The following is a 22,754-nucleotide window of genomic DNA, read 5'->3' on the forward strand; positions in this document are numbered from 1 at the left end:
AACATTAAAGAGGTAAAGACTACATCTTTTTTAAAGGCTGCATAATATTCCACGGTAACACACCAGTTCTTAACATAGTTAACACTGTAAACTTAAAAGCCCATTGAATCCCAATCCTCACTCATGTTTTGGGTTCTGATATCTGATATCTCTGTGACCAATGAAATATGAAAATAATAGGCACCTACTTTAGAATATCAGTTTCAAGTATCTACTGCAATTAATTAGAAATTCATATAAAAAAGCTTATGTGCTCTAAATGTAAATGCAGCTCAAATCGCTTAATGACAGAGATATATTCTGTGAAATATGTCACTGTGCCCACTGATCAGGCAACTTTGTCCTGTGTGGAAATCAAGGACAGCACCTATAGGAGCCTAGGTGGTGTGGCCTCCTGTGCACGTGGGCTGTGCAATGCAGCAGCTCTTCCTGGACCACACACCTGCACAGCGTGTCACTGTGCTGAATGCTGAGGCAGTTACAGCACAGTGGCAAGTACCTGTACATCTCCACATACAAAGGAGACAGTAAAAATATGGTATTAGCATCTTACTGGACCACCATTATATATGTGGTCCACCTGTGTTGTGTAACATGACTAAAATAATGATTGATGTTAAAATGAAATCAATTTGTTGGCTGATATTTTCAAATATAAGATGTTTACCTCTTGATTCTCTCTCTCTTAAGCCCAGCCTCTTTTTATTCAAGGAGATAGCCTGGGTATAGTGACTTAAAAACTCTAGCGTCGGACAGTATAAAGTCCAAGCATCATTCACTGTTATCTTGGGCAAATTTTGTACCCTCTCTGTGCTTGGGCTCCCCCTCCTGGACACAGAGATGACAGAAGTATCCACCTCACTGCATAGATGTGAAGACTGGCTTTATATGTGTAACACACTTCCTATCACTGACTGGCACATATTCAAAATTTGATTATTATTAACTATTTGGTAGAACAATGATTCTGTTATTTTCACCTAAGCTTGAATGAGTGTGTTGAGGGGCTAAAAAGAATTTCCAAGCCGCACCCCACAGAATCGAGCCTATAACCAATATTGTTGTTCTAGGCACTGAGCGATTTCCTCAGCAATTAATTAATGTTTATCACACCATCTCCTAGTAAATATATTATAAATCAAAAGTGAAAGTCCCTTAAAACACAGTGGGAATCAGAGAAGCCTCTAACTTGGCACCTAGAAATAAAGAAGTTGTGACCAGGTATCTTGTTTCTCCAAAGGGTTTCTTATAGGCGCTGCTGTATTTTAGATCTATGCAATGAGCAGGTTTTTGTTTTGACAACTACAACAAAAACATAGCTGGGAGTTGCGGTGGGTACCTGTAGACCCAGCTACTTGGGAGACTGAGGCAAGAGATTTGCTTAAGCCCAAGAGTTGGAGGTTGCTGTGAGTTGAGACACCACAGCATTCTACCGAGGGCAATGCAGTGAGACTGTCTCAAAAAAAACAAAACTATAGTAGTAGAACCTCTGTAAGTTTACCACCCAAGGGACTGCATTAAACTTGTCAACATGTGGAGGTGGCCAACACAGGGAACTAGGCCTGCTACACTGACACTTACATGTGGTGCACGTCTGGTCTATGAAAATTAGGTTAATTTAAGAAGGCAATTTGCAGGGTGGTTCCACTGTATGTGTATATAAAATCATGTGTCTCCATATAATATATCTTATTTACAGTCAGTATCTGTGTAAGGAAACCCAGTAGGGTCATTGAGAATGAAATCAACTCCTGAAAACAAATGCTACTTTTCTCATTTACAAGGTGAACTGAAAGGGGAAGAAGGGGAGTTAAGAGACCCACAACAGCTTCCAGGGCCTAAGAGACGATCTAGGCCAGGACCAGCTAGCTGCACATACCTGGTGCTTCTTGTCTGCGGTGGGTGATGACCTGGACCTCACATGGACAGGGACTGCCAGGACGTCCGAGCGCTCCAACAGGTCCTCGGCAGACATGGACTTCCCAGCCCTCCTGGCTGTGGCCCCCCAGGTGCATGGCTCCCCAGGGGTCCTTTCCACTCTCTGAGCGCTCCTCAGTCCATTAGCTTCATGGAGCCTCTCCCTGGGAGGTTGGGGGTCCCCACGCCGTCGTTCCCCAAGGCGAGCTCCCGCGAAAGAGCTGCTGCGATTTCGGGGAGCCCAGCGACTATCCGTGACTGCGAGGGCAGAAAGGACGGCGGTGTCCCTGCGGGGCTGCAGGCTGGGCTCCCGCAGCGAGCTCAGGCTGCAGGCTGAGGCCAGGCCGGGGCCCTCGGGCGCCGCGGGGCCGGGGTGGAGGTAGGTGCTCTGGGCGCGCTCGCGTAGCCCAGGTTCCCGAAGGCCGCAGCCGGCCGCGGAGGCGGGCCGCTTGCCGGTCTTGCGGTGGACGTAGTCGGCCAAGGCGCTCTGCTGGAACTGCTTCAGCTCGGGCCCCGACAGGCTGAGCGCAGAGCACGCCTTGCCTTCACGCTCGAAGGCGCGGCGCCGATCGGCCACGCTGCTCTCTGCGAGGCGCAGCCCAGGCCTCTGCGGATCCGCGGGCGCCGGCTCGGCCTCTTCGGAGACCCCCACCTCGTTCATCTTCTCGGGCTCTGAGTATGAGCGCTTCTTTTGCTCAGGGGTCAGGCGCCGGCGCGCCCCTCTGCGGGGTGCGGGCAGCGCAGGCCTGGCCAGGTCGCCCTCGGCGGGGGTGACGCTGTGCCGCTCCCGCGGGGTGTGCGGGGACGCCGCTGCGGGCGCATCCGGGCTCCGCAGCCCCACGTGGGCTGAGGAGGGCCGCGGCCGCCAGGGCCTGGACACCGCAGGTGCCCCCAGCTCCAGGTCACGGCGACGAAAGGAGGTGGCCCCCAACACACGGGACTGCGCGTCCTTGATGCTGTTCCGGTAGGCTCGGCTGAAGGGGGCATCTAGCAGGGGCGACTCGGGCGTGCTAGGGCTGTCCTCCGGCCACTCAGCCTCCTGCTGGGCCTCGCTGAAGAGCTGAAAGGTGCTCTGGCTGCGGAGGAGGCGACTGTCAGGCTTTCGGGGCTCGCTGCCCCTGAGCAGAGCGCCAGGGCCACACTCAGCAGCCTTCTGCTGCTGCTGGCCGCAGGGTTGCCAGGATGGCTCTTCCGACCTGGGCTCCCCATCGTACAGGGGTTCGGCGGACTCGGGGAACTGGGTAGCGGCTTTCATATCCCCGAAGTCGTTCCCGGAAGTTTTGGAAGTTGGGCCTGTCCTGCTGGGCCTGTATTTATGGCCGTAACTGGAGCTGCCCATGCCCGGAGGTCTGTGGTTCCCCTGTTCTCGCTGCTCGATCTTGGACACCTTCTCCAGCACTGAGCAGTGTGGCCTCCCGTGTAGGGTGCTGCCTGAGCTGAGGCCCCGCCAGCCCAGGCCCGGTGACTGCTGGGGTGGGGGGCTGGGCAGCTCTTCGTACCTTGGGTCTGAACTGTGGAAAGAGGTCCAGGTACTGGCTCGTCCGTCGAGCGCTGGATAGGACACCAGCCGATCCAGATGGCTCCTGCGGTCAGGAAGGGCTTTCCTTCCTGCGTCGTCCACCTTGGCATTGACTGCACTTGTGGGCCTGCTTCCCAGGGAATCCTGGACTCCCCCTCCCAGCTCTAGGCCATTTTGCCTTCTTAGACTCTCAGGAATGTTCTGGAGAGAAGAAAAGGCTGACTTGGTCTTGCCGAAGTTGCTTGACAGGCTCTGGCATAGGCCTTCTCTCTCCAGCCTCTGAGGGAGGTTGGCATTGTGGTCTTCCTGGACCTCCCCCTCCCAGGGCTCTGAGAGCCTGGACAATCTCTTGTCTTTACCCATTTGCCAGGCCTGTAGGGATCTGAGGCTGTGGCTATTGGGACATGGTTTGTTGCTGGGGGTGCGCTCTCTCTCGCTGGGATGTGGGCTGTTGCCTTGGGGAGGTGTGAGATGTCTCTTCAGGGGCATCTCCTCCTCGTTTCCAGGCACTGAAGAAAAATGGACTTTGGAGGGGACACACTTGGCTGCAGTTCCTGGTTTCCTCTCCTCTGGGGACAGTGAGCCATGGTCTGGGGGCTGGTAGAAGGCAACCCCTGGCCTGCTAGGTAGGCTGTGGTTCCCATTCTCATCAAAGGCAGCCACCTTGTCGCCAGCCGCTGGGGGGGCTATATATCCACTCTCTTTGGCCAGCGCAGGGTAGAGTGACCCGTTACTAGTCATGGAGGGCTGAGGCACCTGGGCGAAGTGTGGCTCCACAGAAGGGACAGGGTAGATGCCAGTGGGCAGCAGAGGCTGGCCAGGGGGGGCCTGCTGGGGGTAGCCATGTTTGGGCTTCGCTGGGGGGCTGCTCTCTGGACTCTTCTCTGGCACCGTGTGCAGCTGTTCCTCTGTCAGAGGACATTTCAGGGAGCCTGAAGGGTTTGTCTGAGGCCGGCAGAAGCGTTTCTGATCAAGGCTAGACCAGGAGCTGGGCCGCTCGCGGTGCCGAAAGGCTGCGTAACTGTCACTCCGAGCTGGAGGCAAGGGTGCGCCAACTTTAGGAGGCAGGTTGTCAGTGGCAGAATCCAAAGAACTGGGGCACTGCTTGCTCCAGGATGGTGGCAGTGCTCCCTTGCCCCGAGAAGCATACCATTTATCGTAGCCCTGACCACCTGCTGATGCTCGGGCCTCCCTGCCTGGAAGAAACAGGGCCGAAGAGTTCACCTCATACTCTGCTGAGACTCCCCTCTGGGTGTCATAGACTGTCTTGACGTAGCGGATGTCTGCCTGCCTCATCCCTTCTAGGAGGCCACCTCGAGCAGAAGTAGTGTCCATGGAGCCCGAACGTTCCCGGCCGGAGACACTAGGGGGCGGGTACTCTAGGATGCTAGAACTGGTGGAGAAAGAGCTGTAAGCAGAGTCTCTCTTGCTATGGAAGTGGCTGAGCTGGTCAATGCTGCTGGTGGACTTGGCCTGGGAAAGGAGATGGCAGGGTGGGTATGCCCCACTGGGCTCCAGGCTCTCCATGCTCCCCTGGGAGCTGCACTGGTCAGGGCTCCGCCTCAGGTAAGCATGGTCATAACTGGAGAGGTCACTTGTGGAGGAGCTGGAAGGAAGGGAGACAAAGCATCAGCCCCACTGAGCCATTACCGTCCGGCAGGTTTATGGGCACAGACCCAGCTTATAAACGCTCTGGTGCAAGAGCGTTTGGTCTTTGGAAGGCTGGGTAAAAAGCCGTATTTGGGCCTTGCTCAGCCTCCCTGCGTGTGGTCACTAGGACTGTCTGCCCAATCCTCTAACCTATGTGCCTCTAATTAATCACAGGCCTCAAGGAGAGGAAGGGGGAGCAGGAGCACAGGGGGAAGCCACGTGGCCTTTGGGCCCAAGCAGCATGCTGATATAATTTGCCACATGCTGGAAATGACATTCCGCCTGTGCCAAGAAATGAGAGGTGAGAGAGGAAAGAACAGTAGAAGAGGAGGAGGAATGACTTCAACTGAAATTGTGTCTGCTAGGGATGTCTGCAGGAAGAGGGGAAATGCTTAATAAGAGAACAGACCCGACAATGGGTGAGGGAGACTGTGTGTACACACGCGTATGATTTCCGTTTCTATCTTCCCTTTTTATGGAACTGAAGGCTATACCCTGGCAACCTTCCTGGACTCTCACTTGTCCTAGAGACAGTTCGTTTATGGTCAGAGAGCTAAACACGAAGCTAAATGAGAGAAATAAAGAGAGAAACTGGAAAGGGGGAAGGAGAAGGAAGCTTTATAAGAAGTTTTTTGTTTTTTAATTAGATCATAGCTGTGTACACTGATATGATACTGTCATGGAATATAAGAAGTCTTAATGACAGGAGGCTCTTGGGTGCCAGGACGCCATCACCTATGGGTGACTCCCAAAGCCCGAGCAAAGCCTCCGTGTACATTTAGGAGAGAAAGACCTTCTCATTCACTGGTTCCTCCAGGTGGTTTTCAAAGCCTGGCGAGAGAAGGGGGAAAGCCTTTCTCAATCCTGGCACTGCATACCCCAGGAAATTGCCTCAAAACAAAATTACTTAAAATTTGCTTCGATTATAAACTCAAAATATACTTCAAAAAGGAACTCTTAAAACTCACCTCTATGGAACAAACAACCTAATTAAAAAATAAGCCAAAGACATTAACTGACCCCTCACTAAAGCAGATAAGCAATAAAGCAGACAGCAGATAAGCACATGAAAATGACGTAAGTTGTTTGTGAAGTGCAAATTAAAATAAGATACAACTCTATACCTATCAGAATGCCCCAAATCCAGCATATTGACAACACCAGACGCTGGTGAGGATGTGGGGCAACAGGACCTCTCCTTCACTGCAGGTGGTAATGCAAGATGTACAGCCACCTTTAAAAGACATTTTAGCAGCTTCTTACAAAACCAAACACGCCCTTGCAATATGATCCCAGGATCACATTCCTTGTTACCTACCCCAAGGAGCTAAAAACTTATGTCTATACAAAAACCTATCCATGGATGTTTTATAGAAGCGTCATTCACAGTTGTCAAAACATGGAAGCAGCCAAGATGTCTGGCAGTAGGTGAACAGATAAACTGTGGTAAATGCAGACAACAGAATATTATTCAGCACTAAAAAGAAACTATCAAGCCATGAAAAGACAGGGAGGAAACTTAGATGCATGGAAGCCACTCTGAAAAGATCAGATACTGTATGACTCCAACTATACGACATTCTGGAAGAAATAGAACTGTGGAGACGGTGTAAAGAGCAGTGGTTGAGCGAGGGATGAAAAGGCAGAGCAGGAGATGTTTAGGGCAGTGAAACTTCTCCGTAATACTATCATGGTGGACACATGCCATTACCAATCTGTGCAACCCACAGAACATACAGCAACAGTGAACCCTGCTGGAAGCTGTGGACTCTGGGTGATCACGGTGTGTCAGTGCTGGCTCATCGCCTGTCGTAAATGGACACTCTGGTGGGGGATGTTGATAATGGGAGGAGGCTGTGCATGTCTCCGGACAGGGAGCATGTGGGAAGTCTCTGGACTTTGTGTTCGATTTTGCCATGAACCTAAAACTACTCTAAAAACAAAGTTTCTTCCCTAGTGTGTGTGCAGAGGAGGGGAGGCTATTATTGGAAGGAGTAAGTGGTTTAAAAGTCAAACAACTATGACTCGCTATTCTCTAAAGTAGGGTAAGTCACTCAGGATTCTTGCCTTTTTCCATTTTTAAATAAACTGGCATTAAAGCACCATTAAAATTTATGGAGCTATTATTACATTTCTAGATGTCATGAAGGTAAAGGTGGTGTCCTATGGGCCAAGTAAGTGATGATGTTTTACGGCTGGGATATCGCCAGAGAATGTGTCAAGGGGATTGAAGGGCTCCACTCGGCATCAAAACTGGTGCTGGAATTCCATTTATAGCAACTCACCTCAAAAAATGTGATTTTTCTGTTGGAGAAGGTCTACTTATTTATTGGATGGAACACTCTGCTTCAAGGGCATTTCAAGGGTGAAAGGAAGGGGAGAGCCGCCGAGGCAGATCAGAGAAATCAGACCTGGCACTCAGCGGCCTGGCCTAGGTCTCAGCTAGGTTTTTAACCTCTAATTAAAGGTGTTGTATTTTAAAAAGCTCCACACGGCCCAGTTGAGGCCAATCCCATGCGACCCACTGTGCTTCTTTTTCAGGGCTAATACTCCTGGGGAAATGGAAGCCCAGATCCCACATGGCTGTCTCACTCACCAGCTCATTCCACACAGGTAGTAAACACTGCGTAACCCTGCCCCCAACGCCTGAGAATTGTAGCAGTCTTTCATTGAAAGAATAACTCAAACCTAACTTAGGACACTCCACACAAAAACCAAAGTGAATAAACCAATGCTTAACTGAAACACTACCGAGTGGGAAAATGGTCTGTGTAGAAACCTGAAATCCCTATTACACATATATCAGCCAGACTGATGCCAGGATATGGTAGGTTCCCTCCAGTAGCAAAAATCCAGGGCAAAGGATGATGTGTGCCTTGGTCAGGAGCTCTCTCCCTCCCCAGGGAGGGCTCTGTCCCTTCAGGTTCCCGCTCCCAAGCTGCCCACAGAGGAACACTGGCCCCAATATCAGCCAGCCTCTAGGAGCAAGTTCTACCTCTGTCTGAAAATAATACTTTTGATTATCACCTCTGCTGTTCCTGCTTCCCAGATGGCACTTTTATTTTGAGATACTTTGTTACCCAGGCATGAGGGCAGTGGCATGATCACAGCTTACAGCAACCTCAAATTCCTGGGCTCAAGCGATCCTCCTACCTCAGCCTCCACAATGTGTGGCTAATTTTTCTTTTGTTTGTAGAGACAGGGTCTTGCTATGTTGCCCAAGCTCAAGATGGCACTTTTATGATGGGTAAGAACAACTCAGAATAAAAGTCTTCAGTCCAGCAAGAGTTCCAACCCCCGCACAGACAGCCTGGCTGCCTCTCCAGCCTCACTTTCTACTGCTCCGCTGCCGGCTCACCGCACTCCAGCACAGCAGCCTCCTTAGTCACTTTAACACAAACCCATGCAATGCATTTCTATCTCAGGGCCTTTGTGCCTGTTGCTTCCACCACCTGGAATGCTCTTCACCTGGCTCACTCCCTTCCTTTATTTTAGTCTCTGCTTCAGAGATAACTTCCTGGAACTAACTAACTAAATAGCAGCTCTTCTTTTCCTTTCTGAGTCGTTGTTTCTCTGCTTTATCTTCTTCATCACACTCACCCCTGCTGGACAGCACAGCACACCCCTCTGTTTACATGGCAGAGTCTCCCATTGCATCTATTGTGCTGAACACATTAACTGCCATGTGAGTTGCACTCAACTTATGCTAGTTTTGAGTGTGGGCCTCCATGAAGCGTATATGACTCACATGTCTCTTGATCTATCTTAACCTAAGCCCTAAAGAAAAAAAACTTTCTTTTCTAGTGTGGCGTCATTGTGTTAAAGAACTGAAGCACATATAAAATGTTTGCGTGTATTTAAAAGTATTTTTAAATAGTACTTAAAACATAGTGCAGAACAAAACATGTGTATGAAAACATTTTCTAAAGTGTACCCACAGAATATTAATTCCTGAGATGATTAAGTGTGTTTGGAAAATCTTGGGCTTAATAAGTTAAACAACTTTATTTACTGTAAGATTTCTGAGTCTTTAATAAACTATTGTTCGTGTGCTATCTCAAAGGGAAATAAACTAAGCAATGTTTTCTAAATTTACCTGACCCTGGAAACTTTTTTCCAACGAGCATCCAATGGATGATTATTTCATGGAACACACTTTGGGAAGCAAGTGTCATAGGGTGGGGATTTTTTTCTGTCTTGTTCACCACTGTACTCCCAACCTCCAGAAGTCATCCGAGACACAGTGGGTCCTCACACACTTGCTGCATGGAGGATCACTGAGCACTGGTACTTCAGTATTTTGATAGTTATTTCAGCCACTTGCGGGGGTAGACTACATGACTTTTCAAGGTCCCTTCTAAGGTACATCAATACTTCAGAACCACTGTGTGTAGTTTCTGTAGTGCAGCAAAGACAGTGACAAGGGTCAGGAAGCAGCTCAATTAAAATCTCAGAGATCTTCCAAGTCCAGCCCAGCTTGCAGACAGTTAAATGACCATGTCTTCAGGCTCTCTGTATTCCTGCCCCCTGTCACCTCACTCCTTTCCCTCATCACCCTCTCCCCTCCCTCCCACTCCCTTCTTCATTAGAAACAGATCTATAAATTTAGGGCTGAGATTGGTTTCTGGAACAACAGTAAGGCTGGCAGAGGGATCCCAACCAACGGGTTTGGAACTCTAGACCCTAGATGCCACTGTGCCCTTCAGAAACATACCTGGGCCCTTCTCCCTCTACAGCTGCCAAGATCAGACCCCAGAATCAAGGTGAAGCCCTCTGCCCAGGTGCATGCCTGAGGCGTGGAATGAACAGGTCACAGGGTAATCTGTGCTGGGGCAGAAGAGAATACGTGTGTCGGCAGCATCTTGGGTAATCTGAGCTTTCCTGCTGCTTTTTGTCCCCACACGGAGCTTTTGTACCAAGTCTTTGTGTCAGGAGAAACTATTTTGAAGGCTGAATTGAAGGAACAGAGCGGAAGACACAACCTTGAGTAGATCCACCTGCCTGAACCCCTCTGGGAGCCAGAATGGGGAGGAGGAAGGCTGGGAAGCAGCCTTCAGAATATGCACTTCTGGGGCCCACTGCACCAGCCCCCCCAGTTACTGTGAGCAGTCATTCTCAGCCTAGGGCCCGCATGGATTTTAGGCCACGGTGTGACTTCAGTTTCAGGGCTTCATACGAGGGTTAGCAGTGCCAAAGGATCCCACCGTTGAGGGGTGCATGGCCGATAGACACCTGCTGGTGTGTGCTGGTTTATACCATTAACCTTCAAGTTCATTACCAGATTTCAAGATATCCCTAAGCCTTCGGCCTGATTATTGTCATTTGTTCTCATTTATTGAGTGCTTACTGTATACCAGAAACTACACAGATGTTATTTTAGTCTTCACAATAATCCAATAATAGGTAATATTAATTTCATTTTATAAAAAAGGAAGCCAAGATCAAAGAGTTTAAATGATTTACTCAAGCTCTTGCAGCAGGTGGTGAGCTGGAGATTTAACTAAGTCTGACTTAAAATGTGCTACTCTTCCTTCAAACTATCAGGCTCCCCCCATCTTACCTTCCAAAGGCCTTCCAATGGCCTCCCCCCATGCCTAGAAAGCAAAAGCAGTCTGCCTTCACGGGGGCTGAGGGGACCCTGTTCAGAAATGTCTCCCGAGAACAGCTGGCGCAGAAGGAGCAATGCATTCTCTCAGGTAACTGGAAGGGATGCGGGCAAGGGAGAGGCCTATCTGTAACCAAGAGGGTAACCAGGAAATTGACTCTTCTATGGCCTAACCCTATCCCAACATGCGAGAAAGGTTTGCTCTGTTCAATTTCATGAGCCAGCATCCAACAGTGAGAGGTCTAAGATTTGGCCTTGTCTTGACCAGACATGAGCATTAAGGGATCTGACTGAGTCCTGGCCTTGCCAAGGCAGAGCCACCATCTGTTAGTTAAGTAATCCTTCCAGAAGCTGCCCTCTCTTGCCCTCCAGCCAACATACACATACACACTCTCATACACTCACTAACACACATACACACACTCAAACGCTCACATACGCATTTATACACGCACACCCCTACACACTCACCAGCACTTGCATTCCGTTTGTCGGGAAGGGTTGAGTGAAACTTATTCTCTTGACCTTCCCATCTTCCTACCATTCACCCTATCCAAGCATTTTCCCACAGTGATAAACTATAAAGTCTGACCCCTGGGATGGAGGACAGGTCCACACGCGTGGTTCCAAGCCTTTCAGTGTAGGGGAAGCCTGCCTTTGCTCCCTCCTTCATACGTCTAGAGTGTCCAGTCTGGGTCCCTTCTCTCTACTTCTCAAATGTGTGAGTGAGGTCTGACTGCTGCGATAAAACCCTTGTCCCACGACACTCAAGACGGCTCTGCTTCCTCCTGACCAAACCTTGACAGATACAACAACAACTAGAAAAGCAGAAATATAACCCAGTGGTTACACACAACAGCTTTGAAACCTGGTTTGCGTTTGTCTTGACTGGGTACCAATCAGTTGTTTAAGCTTAGACAAATTAATCTTCCCTTGCTTTAATTTCTTATTCTACAAAACAGTGTTATTAATGCTGCATCTGTGTTAAAGAAGTGTATGAAAGGTTACCCAAGATAGTGTATGCACTAAGCAGGCCTCAGTACGTTAGTTGTTTTTTTATTTGTTTTGAGGCACGGTTTCACTCTGTCACCCTGGGTAGAGTGCCATGTCATCATCAGCAACCTCAAACTCCTGGGCTCAAGTGATCCTGGTGCCTCAGCCTCCCAAGTGGCTGGGACTACAGGTGCCAGCATGAACCAGATAATTTTTCTATTTTTACTAGAGATGGAGTCTTGCTCTTGCTCAGGCTGGTCTTGAACTCATGAGTTCAAGCAATCCACTGGCCTTGGCCTGGCAGAGTGCTGGGATTACAGGCGTTAGTTGTTTTGTTGTTGGCGCTAAGCTGAATAAAGATGTCCTATCAGAGGAAGAAAAACCAGGTGGGGAGTTTAAAGACATGAATAAAATCATCCAGATAAAAAGATGCCATTTCACTACAGCAGAAAAGACACGTAGGCTTAAAGGGAGAGGAATGTCTGGCTTTCTAACAGTGTTCCCGTGTGTAGTGGAGAAGTGTCTGAGTGGGAATGGACAGATCCTGTAAATAGCCCAATGGCCAGCCAGTGCTCAGAATCATCCTGGCCCTCATGCTGATCTAGCCTCGGATATGAAGGTGACTCGTATACACACATGTCATGCATTTTAAGAAGATGAGGAAGGTAGTGGATGAAAGTCAGAAAATGTCTCAAAACAGAAAAGAACACTTTTTTCTGGGAACATGACATCAGGAAGAAACTCCTCAATCTCCGCTCTGGCCACTTACCTGGAGTGGCAGCTCTGGTGCCAGGGAGGGCCCACCGTGCCCTGAGATATCTGCATCATGCTGGCATCGGCTTGGCTCGCCCCAGGTTTGGTTGTGTGCCAGGAGGGGGGCCGGCCTGCAGGCTCGCTGCGCCTGGGGAGACACAGGGGAGGGGACAGCCCAGCGTCAGCAGCGGCACGCTCGGCTGTCTCCTCACAGACAGGACTTGTGAGTTTGGAAGCCGAGAATGCTGCTTCCTCAGAGACTGACAAGCAACCAAGTAAATACTAGAAAGATTTTACTGCTTCTCTGGATAATCAAGGCCATTCTTTGCTTAATTTTTTTAAACCTTACTCCTTATGTGATATAATTTCAGACTTACATAGAAAAGTTGCAAAATTAGCATAAAGAATTCCCACATAACCTTATCTAGACTTCCTACCTGTTAGCATTTTCTTCCTTATTAACATCGAGTTTGGCCTCTGTCTAACCATACATTAAAAAAAGGAGCACCAATTCCTTCTCACTTCCCAAGGGACTGTGTGTGAATATTTGGTAACAAATGTTCTGGGACTTTTGAAGTCTTCTGCCATACCCTGATGCTGGACAGAGGATACTATTATTTTATTTCTTGGTAAGAACTCCATAACGATAAGCAGGGGCTCTAAGGCTTGCTATATGCTCTCAAAATAACTTCTCATTTTGCAAGTCAGTGACGTCAACTACTAAACATCCTGCCCTCAGAACACAAAGAACTGACAGAGTCAAGAGGAAACTGTGGGTGTCCTCCGGGCCAGTACTGAAGAGTGAATCTGGTGAGGAGGACAGTGCTGCTATAGAAGGTCAGCATCAGAGAGTGGCTGTGCTTTATTTTTGGCAAAAGGGTGAGGTTATCCAGCAGGCATTTCATGCTGTAAGACTGGAGGGGAAGTTTTCTGTAGTTTAGAGACACTTTTATAGGGTCCAGGAATTTACTTTGATATGGTAAAAATAATATCTCTAAGTTATTCCAACTCATTGTACTTGGCCTTTTTGTGACTAAAAACCCACCTATACCTTTTCTGTGAAAAAAAAAACTTTCATAATAAAAAATGAAAAACAATTCCCCAAAGCCAATAAAATCATGTATTAAGTACATCAGAATAATATTACACCAAATATTAAGAGACTTGGGTTCCTGCCCCTCTCTAAACCTTTGCTCATCTAAAAAGTGAAGAGATTATGCAAAGAGGCTCGATTAACCTCGTTTTAATCTGAAATAACTTTTAAAATATACAAGAGAGATGGGTGGCACCTGTGGCTCAAGGAGTAGGGTGCCGGCCCCATATACTGAGGTGGCAGGTTCAAACCCAGCCCTGGCCAAAAACTGCAAAAAAAAAGGGGGGGGCACTTTTAAAAGAAGTTCTTAAAAAAGATAATTTCAAAAAAAATACATACATTTCAATTCTGTAAAGAGATGTTACAGTGATAGGAAAATGGTCTTATATGAAGCAAGGGAACAGGCGCACAGTCAGGTGCACTAATCACTGGGTTGCTTGGGAGAAAAGGAAAGAACTTGGCCAGGTGCGGTGGCTCACACCTGTAATTCCAGCACTCTGGGAGGCTGAGGCAGGTAGACTGCTTGAGCTCAGGAGTTTGAGATCAGCCTGAGTAAAAGCAAGGCACCTCCCCCCACACACATACCCATCTTTACTAAAAATAAAAAAAATTAGCCAGACATTGTGGTGAGTGCCTGTAGTCCCAGGTACTTGGGAGGATGAGACAAGGGCTCTCTGAGCCCAAGAGTTTGAGGTTTCTGTGAGCTGTGACGCCATGGCACGGTGAGACTCTGTCTCTCAAAAAGGAAAGAACCTGAATCTAAGTCCTTTTAAACTGTTAGGCCCAAGAGAGACAGTAAAATGAGGCAGCTATCATGTCCTATTCCCCTCTTTGAGCTATGCGTTCATCTCTGGACCCTGCTTGCTAACGCCATCAGGAGCTATAAATTAACCTCATGATGCCCCCACCAGACACTACAACCCACACCAGTCGCTAATCAGTGTTCTTCCTGTAAATCAACAAGAATTCCTGCATCAGACCACTCCCTGTCTCCCTTTTTCTGCTTTTAAAAACCTTGTTAAATAAGCCAAATGGAGCTCGTGTCCAAGGTTACTTAGGTCTGTGTCTTTGAGGCAGCTGTCCTCAACTAAAGGCTTTAAATCCTATGCTCTGCTTCAGCCTCTTCCTAGTTGGCACTGGACAGGCCAGGAAAAGGGAAAAGAATTTAGATCTCTCTTGAGATGGAGAGAGGCTAGAAGGATCAGCTCTGAGATAAGATAAACCTGGCTTCCACTGCAGTTTTCAAACTGGATACCACCAGATTTGGATAGCACCTCATCTATACTCACAAGGTTTTTATGAGTCTAAAAATGCGCTAATGTGCCTAGGAAACAGCAACACTCAATAAATGTTAAATATTGTTATCATCATTCATTATTAGTGACTTGATAGAGACTGGGGAGACAAGCCTATCAGGGATCTTTAAAAAGAAGGACAGGGTGGTTCCTGTGGCTCAGTGAGTAGGGCACTGACCCCATATATGAAGAGTGACGGGTTCAAACCTGGCCCCAGACAAACTGCAACAAAAAAATAGCCAGGCGTTGTGGTGGGTGCCTATAGTCCCAGCTACTAGGGAGGCTGAGGCAAGAGAATTGCTTAAGCCCAGGAGTTGGAGGTTGCTGTGAGCTGTGATGTCACCGCACTCTACCGAGGCCAATAAAGTGAGACTCTGCCTCAAAAAAAAGGACAGAAAAGGGGTGAAGGAAGCTGAGGATGAATGTCGGGGAGACGGGATGGCCAGGAGCAGTCAGTGGTGATGGAGTCGCCCAGCTCAGAGCTCCCTGGTGGAGAGTGAACATGTCCAGCAGAGGCTGGCCTGTAACTCAGTGTCATGGCCTGTGAGACCTGAGCCATCGTGGGGAGGCAGGGAGCTGCCCCGACAGTGGCTGTGATCTGAAACAGGGGAAAGGAAATAGACCTGGCCTGCCTGGAAACCACAGAAATCACAGAAGCAGCAGCACAGCCTTGGCAGAGGAGACAGGTCAACTGCAGGGGTCGGCGGGTCAGGCTGTGTGGATTCCGAGGAGCCTCTCGCCCTCACAGCAGGCGTGGAGCCTTAGATTCCACACTGCCCCAAGCTGTACTGACCCTTTTCCCAGAGGGGCAATCAGGGATCCCAACAGCTAATGGCTCAGCATCTTAGCAGGGTCAGCATTCTTGCCGCTATTCCCACTTGGACCTTGGGTATCAAACTGCCCAGAAACCAAACGGCTGCACCTTCAGCCAGTTCCTTGAAGCTGGGCTACTTCTCTTGGACTTCAGTTCCTTCCTGGGTCATCAGCCTATTCCATCCCGTGGCTAGAATCCTTCCCAGAGCTCTAAGCCCTGCAGGGGCTATCCCAAGTCACACAGCCAGCAAGTCGGGAGCCAGGGTTTAAACCCAGTCACTTATGACATCAGGTATTCACAGATGCTGCTGGTTAATCATACAGCAAAAGCCGAGCCCTCAATAGAAAAAGCCCCCTCTGCATGCGGCACCGAGGCACTTCCTATGCGATTCATTCTGGACCCAAACGGGCTCCAAATACATTAGGAGAGAGAACAAACTGCCATCCTTCCACCACAGGTTCTGGCTACTAGTGAAGGAGTGGCAGGACCCCCTCAGTGGCAGGATGTTCGCCCCAGGCCTGGGTGTCGGCCTGGAGAAGCCCACAGGCACAGGTGACGAGAGTGCTCAGCCCAGCACCGCCCAGACAGCAGGTTGGCTCTTCACTGGCTCCGCCCAATGTCATCTGTCCCTGCTTTGCTAAAAAGAGTGGCACTGAGAAGCTTTTCCCACCCTAAGGAAACAGACCCTGATAAATTCCACACCCTCCACAGAAAGAAGACCCTCCTTCCTGCCAAGAAGATGTGGTCTGAGATGATGTTTACCAATTATTTCAGGGGTTCAGGAGAAGCCTTCTTGTTTGAAGTCCTAAAGGAGATGGGAGGCACCCTGAAGAGCAATACGGCTTCATCAAGGGCAAAGAAGCCAGACTCTGTGAAAACTTCAGGGTTTACTCTGAGCCAAATCTGAGGACCATGGCCTGGAGCCTTGAGCAGGGCAGGTGCAGGGGGACAGGGACTGCACCTAAAGTGGTAAAAGTCAACACTTGGCAGGTGCACTCCGGTTTGGCCCCCAAAGCTGGGACATCTCATAGGAGGAGGCCCACAGGCTACGGTTGGGTCTAAAGACTCTTTGATTTGTAATGGGTTAAAGAAATGAAGCTTTGTCTAAACACTAGAAATGTTTTAAATCAGAGCTAAGCCACTGGCCAGTACCCAGATTCAAGTGATTTGTTATGTAAATTGAGGACCTGCAGGTTTATCTTGCAGGGCCTCAGCCTGCTGACCAGTTACAAAGGGCATCTGGGACAAGGAATGGGCGATGAGACCTGTCTCTTCCCAAGGCTGGCAACTCAGTTTCAGGGATCCTCTTGACCCAGAGGGGGTCCATTCAGTCAGCTGGTAAGGGGAGGGCTTCAGGTCCTATTTCAGTTCACAGCTACCCAGACTTCCTATCAGCAGGCTTATCTCCTTCATAAATGATCAGACACTTTGCTGAAAGTTAGTATAAACATAGGGTGACCAGAATTTAACATTTGTAAAGCGGGACAACATGGCGGGGGAGGGGGGGGGACCTGGGCAGGGCCTGACAACAATGCAAACTTTGATAAGCAGTTCTCAATAATCACTTCGCAACAATTATTTGCTATTATTACAGTTTAACATTATAAAATTAACAAAAATAATATAAAACTCATATTCTGGCGAAATAGCCACATGGCAGCCGAAAACCGTATATTCCCTTCCTGTTCTCCTGCCCGTTCGTGCATTCTTTCCAAAAATTGGGACTTTTTTAAAACGCCGCGGGACGCGGGACAAATTGTTAAAAAGCGGGAAGTCTGGTCGCCCTATATAAACAGAACAGCAAAGAGAAAAGGAATGGAGTGGCTTCATCTAGGTCAAGTGAAGAAAATATTCTTTTTCTTTTCTTTTTGTTTAGGGTGGGGACGACAGGGTCTTACTCTGTCACTTGGGGTAAAGTGCCGTGGTGTCATAGCTCACAGCAACCTCAAACACTTGGGCTCAAGCGATCCTCTTACTTCAGCCTCCAGAGTAGCTGGGGCTATAGGGGCCACCACAACACTGGGCTAGTTAGTTTTTCTATTTTGTTTTTAGTAGAGACAGAATCTCACTCTTGCTCAGGCTGGTCTCAAACTCCTGAGCTCAGGCATCCACCCGCCTCAGCCTCCCAGAGTGCTGCTAGATTATAGGCTTTGTGCTCTAAAGACAATAGCAAAACTTCCTTTTAAATGTAAGCTATCTATCTGGCTTAGGGGCATACTTACAATTTTGGATGAAAGTCAAAGCAATTTATGGAACTAAAACATTTGTACCCCTGTAATATTCTGAAATTAAAAAAAAAAGTTTGCTATTTAGACTGCTTTTCAGTTTCCTTCCTATTCATTTTGGGGACATTTATGGGCAGCTGTGATGATAGCACTGGGAATACAAAGAAAATAAAGTATCATTTGACCCAGATAATTCATGGCATAGAAATATAATAGGCTGTGATGGGTTCCAGAGTGGAGACCTGTCCAAGATGCTCAGTGGACCCAGAGGAGCAAGTGGAGAAAGATTTCTCTAGATGGGAGGGGCCTCCAGGTACAAAGAATAGCATGACAGGGCGGCGCCTGGGGCTCAGTGAGTAGGGTGCCAGCCCCATGTACTGGGCGAGTTTAAACCCGACCCGGCCAAACTGCAACAACAAAAAAAACAGCCGGGCGTTGTGGTGGGCGCCTGTAGTTCCAGCTACTCGGGAGGCTGAGACAAGAGAATTACCTAGACTCAAGAGCTGGATGCTGCTGTGAGCTGTGATGCCACGACACTCTACTGAGGGCAACAAAGTGAGACTCTTGTCTCTAAAAACACATAAAAAAAAAAAGGCATGGAAACGTGCAAGAGCATGGTGCGAGCAACGCAAAGCGGCCAGGAGGAGACGATGAGTGTGGGGAAGATCAGATGAGGGAGAAGGCGCAGGAGGGGCTGAGCTCTAGAAGCCTCACCAGTGTGCCCTGACAACGGAGGCCCAGGGACCCTGGCTAAGGTCAGCCTGCTGGAATTTGAGTTTCAGGAAGCTACTGTCAGTAACAAGGGGAATAAGTCTGCAAGAGGCAAGACTGGAGGCTGTTTTATCAGCCAGGGTTAGAGACAATGAGGGCCCAACACTAAGGCAGTGGCAGTGAACTTGAAGAGATGAGGCAATAGGATCCCCTGGTCCCAGTGACCACTTGGATGGATCTAGGTGATGAAGGAGAGTAGAGGCAAGGAGGAAGGCTGGGTTTTCTGTTTCTAGCTTGAACTAGAATGGTAGGTAGTGCAGGCAGTCCCCAAGTTACAAACATCCATCTCATGTATGACCTGCACTCAGCAACAGGGGCTACTGCAGTAAGTCCCCAAGTTATAAACTTTTGACTATGACTCACACTTGCAAATGGATAGGTGAATGCGCCTGTTCTAACTTACATACGAATGCCTCCTAAGAACAAACCTACAGGCTTGGTGCCTGTAGCTCAAGTGGCTAAGGCGCTAGCCACATACACCTGAGGTATATGGCAGGTTTGAATCCAGCCTGGGCCCGCCAAACAATAACGGCTGCAACCAAAAAGTAGCCAGGCCTTGTGGTGGGCACCTGTAGTCCCAGCTACCTGGGAGGCGGAGGCAGGAGAATTGCTTGAGCCCAGGAGTTGGAGGTTGCTGTGAGCTGTGATGCTCCGGCACTCTACCCAGGGTGACAGCTCTGTCTCAAAAAAAAAAAAGAACAAACCTACAGAACCTATCTCATTTGTAACCCAGGGACTGCCTGTATCAGTGGCCTAGGTAAAGAAAGATTAGATGGAGGGGACGAGAAGGGGGGAAAGCAGGGAGGAGAACGGCAGGTGGGCAGGGATGGTTGGCCCTGAGGCCAGCTAAGGCGAGGTGCCCAGGGGTTTCCCTGCAGATGTGTGGCGGGCAGCAGGAGCTCCAAGAAACACTCAGGACTTACTAGACCCACAGCCTTTCACAGAAGGGAAGCTTCTGGAGAGAATGCACAGGGAGACACAGGAAGTACTTTAAGGATGAGTCTCCAGAAGTAGCACAACTTAGGGGAGAATCTGAGAAAAAGCCCACGAGGTGCTTTCAGAGAAGCAGGAGGAAAACCAGGCAAGTGTGGAGAGTCCCAGGGTCCCAGGAGGAGTGAAGGAGGGAGGCCAGGTGCTCAGCTGTATCCAGAGGTTGGCTGTCGAGGGCAGACGTGTCCCCTGGACTGGCAACTAGCAGTTCTTTGCAGCAGTGCGATGGGGGAGAGGCCTGACGATGGTGGGTGAAGGAAAGGCAGCGGAGCAGGTCATGCTCGCAGAAACCTGCTTCTAAAGGGCAGAAAGAGGGCGGCAGCTAGAGGACCAGAGAGGGCCCAGGGGTGAAGAGGTTTTGTCCCTGCTCCCGTGAGGCAGAGCGTGCACACAGGCCCAGCTAAAGACACAGGACACAGGACGATGACACTGCTTAAAGATTCATGAGGAAGCGGGAGGGAACGGGATGGTAGAGCTCCTGCGGGAGGCATAATCTCACAAAGGAGGGATGCCAACCAGCAAGACAGAGGACGCTGCCAGGTCTGGGAGGGTGGCGGTGGAGCGACAGCTGGGGGCCCTTAGCTTTTCAGGATGACGCCTGGGAGGGGCTGACGCAGCGTGTTGGGGGCCTGGGGTCGTAGTAACGGAGGGCCAGGGGCCAGGAGAATTGAGACTTATGTTTTAAAACGTTTATAAGCTGTTTTAAAGAGACACTGAAAAGAATTAATGGCTAAGATACTGTCTCTGCCCTTAAGGAGCGTGTATTCTGCAGGGAAGACCAAATGAAACAACTTCTATGGGAAAGATAAAGAAAGAGCTTCCGTAACGGCAAGACAGGAAACCCAATCCCCGGACCTTTCTCTCCAGAGGAGACTGGAGAGCTACTACTCGTGCTGCAGAGGGTACTGGGTTTCAGCACTGGCCTGATGGCTTAAGGAAAGGATGATTTTGAGACGAACAAGCAGATCAGAAGGTCTTAAGACAACTTCCTTTTAAATGCAGAACATATGTCAGGAGAAGGCTTCAAAGAAAAATCTTTGTTTCATGGGATTTTTCCCTATTGTACATACAGGAGGTAAGTGATGAAATAAGGAAAAAGAGCAATGAAAAAGGATGACCCAAAACAGCCCGCCAACTCTCAGCCCTTGCTCATGGGGGTGTCAATTGGCCCAACCTGGATGAAAAGCAGTTTGGCAACATCTAGCCAAAATCTAAAAAATGACCTAAATATCAAAGGCTTTTAACGCAACCTAATGCCCGTCAGCAGCAGACTAGTCCCATGAGTGAGGCACAGCCATATGATGTGCGCCCATGAGACAGAACGGCAAGCCTGACGCCGTGGCTCACACCTGCAATCCCAGCACTCTGGGGGGCCAAGGAGGAAGGATCACCTGAGTCCAGAAATTTGAGACAGACCAGCCTGGGCAACATAGTTAGATCCTGTCTCTATAAATCACAAGATGTACACCTGTAGTCCCCACTGGGTAGGCTGAGGCAGCAGGCTTGTAGGAGTTTGAAGCTGCAGTGAGCTATGATGGTACCACTGCCCTTCAGTGTGGGTGGTACTATCTCTCTCTAAGAAAAAAAAAAAAAAGGACGTAAATAACTTAAATAAATACAATAGAGTAGCTCTATACATACTGATATGGAAATTTAGCCAAAATACACTGTTCAACGATAAAAGTACAGAATTCTATGCGTAGTAAGCTACAGTATGTGTGGGGGGGGCACACAGTCATATACATGTTAATGTAAACAGTATTTCTGAAAGGATACTTAAGAAATTAGTAACAACGCTGGTCTCTGGGGAAGAAAACATCTTTTCACTATATTTTATTTTGTAGCTTTCAAATTTTATACCAGATGCAAGTATTAGCTATTGAAAGGCAAAGTATTTTGTTTTATTTTAATTTTTTGAGACAGAGTCTCACTCTGTCACCCTGAGTAGAGTGCTGTGGCATCATCATAGCTCACAGCAACCTCAAAACCACTGGGCTCAAGTGATCCTCTTGCCTCAGCCTCCTGAGTAGCTGGGACTATAGGCGCCCACCACAACGTCCAGCTAGTTTTTCTATTCTTAGTAGAGATGAGGGTCTTGCTCTTGCTCAAACTGGTCTCAAACTCCTGACCTCAAGCCATCCACCCACCTTGACCTCCCAGACTGGTAGGATTATAGGCGTGAGCCACCTCGCCTAGCCTCCAAAGTATTTTAAAAATAGCCTCCCCCTCTTAAAATATAGCTCATTGTATCTTGAGATAACCAAAAAGTCACACAGCTGTTCATTGACTTTTCCAATGATGCAAAAAATTTCCTAAGCATTCCTAAAGAGTACAACATGCTTTTTTACATTTTGGGGTCACTTTGATCTTTAAGACGATAAGGAAATATTTTCCTAAAGCACATTACATCATGAACATATCAAAAAGAGTCAGAGGAATATTCAATTTTAAAATTCAGCAAACTAAGGTTGGTGTGTGGGTGTAATTCAGACAAAGCCCTTTTGTTGCGTTCCTAACCACAAACAAGGAAGCTTAACTGTGTGGGATGGGTAGGCTGATGAAACTGGAATTAGCAAGTGACACGATGTCCTTCTTGGATGAGTCTGCCCTAACACAGAGATTCGGGAATGCAAAACGTGTTTCTGAGAAATCTACCACAAGTAGTTCAGGTATTTCAAGCAGGATTCACTGACCGCTTAGTAGGTGCCTTCCACCTTGCTAAGTTGTCCTTGGAGCTCTACAAGGTCACGGGAGGCCTCAAGGAGTTTATAATCAAATTGGGGAGGCTTAGATGCAAGAGATGCTATTTTTAAAAAGTCAAGAGTATTATTCATTTAGCCAAAAGGTGTTTGAGTACCCACTGGGGCCAAGCAGCATTCTAGGCATGTGCTGAGTATTTCCTCACTTCATCTTTAGATTATTTATCTTATAGGACTATTATTGAGGAAATTAGATATATAATAGGGAAAATGTGTCCACCATCAAAAGGCAGCTACGTAGCACAGTGATAGTAAACTCAGGCGTCATCTTCAGAGCCTGTGCTCTTCATTCTGGGCAAGGAGCACACGCAGTGAGGTGGGACGGGCAGGGCAGGGCGACCGGCAGTGAGCGAGTGAGCAAATGGAAAGG

At 48.5% G+C, this 22,754-nt stretch overlaps 1 protein-coding gene across 1 annotated transcript in view; it reads right to left on the minus strand.

Annotated features, from left to right (window-relative positions):
• The window catches only part of SHROOM3 (shroom family member 3), a 58,270-nt gene that overhangs the window by 26,180 nt on the left and 9,336 nt on the right, over positions 1-22,754 (minus strand). Inside the window, exons 2-3 of the mRNA XM_003790065.3 lie at positions 12,454-12,585; positions 1,880-5,042 (exon numbers count right to left, since the gene is read on the minus strand). Coding sequence (XP_003790113.2) covers positions 1,880-5,042; positions 12,454-12,512 — 3,222 coding nt within the window. The 5' untranslated portion in view covers positions 12,513-12,585. The remainder of the gene's footprint in view (positions 1-1,879; positions 5,043-12,453; positions 12,586-22,754) is intronic.

The sequence above is a fragment of the Otolemur garnettii genome, unplaced genomic scaffold (genome assembly GCF_000181295.1).
Source record: "Otolemur garnettii isolate 467f Iridium unplaced genomic scaffold, OtoGar3 scaffold00039, whole genome shotgun sequence".
NCBI lineage: Eukaryota > Metazoa > Chordata > Mammalia > Primates > Galagidae > Otolemur > Otolemur garnettii.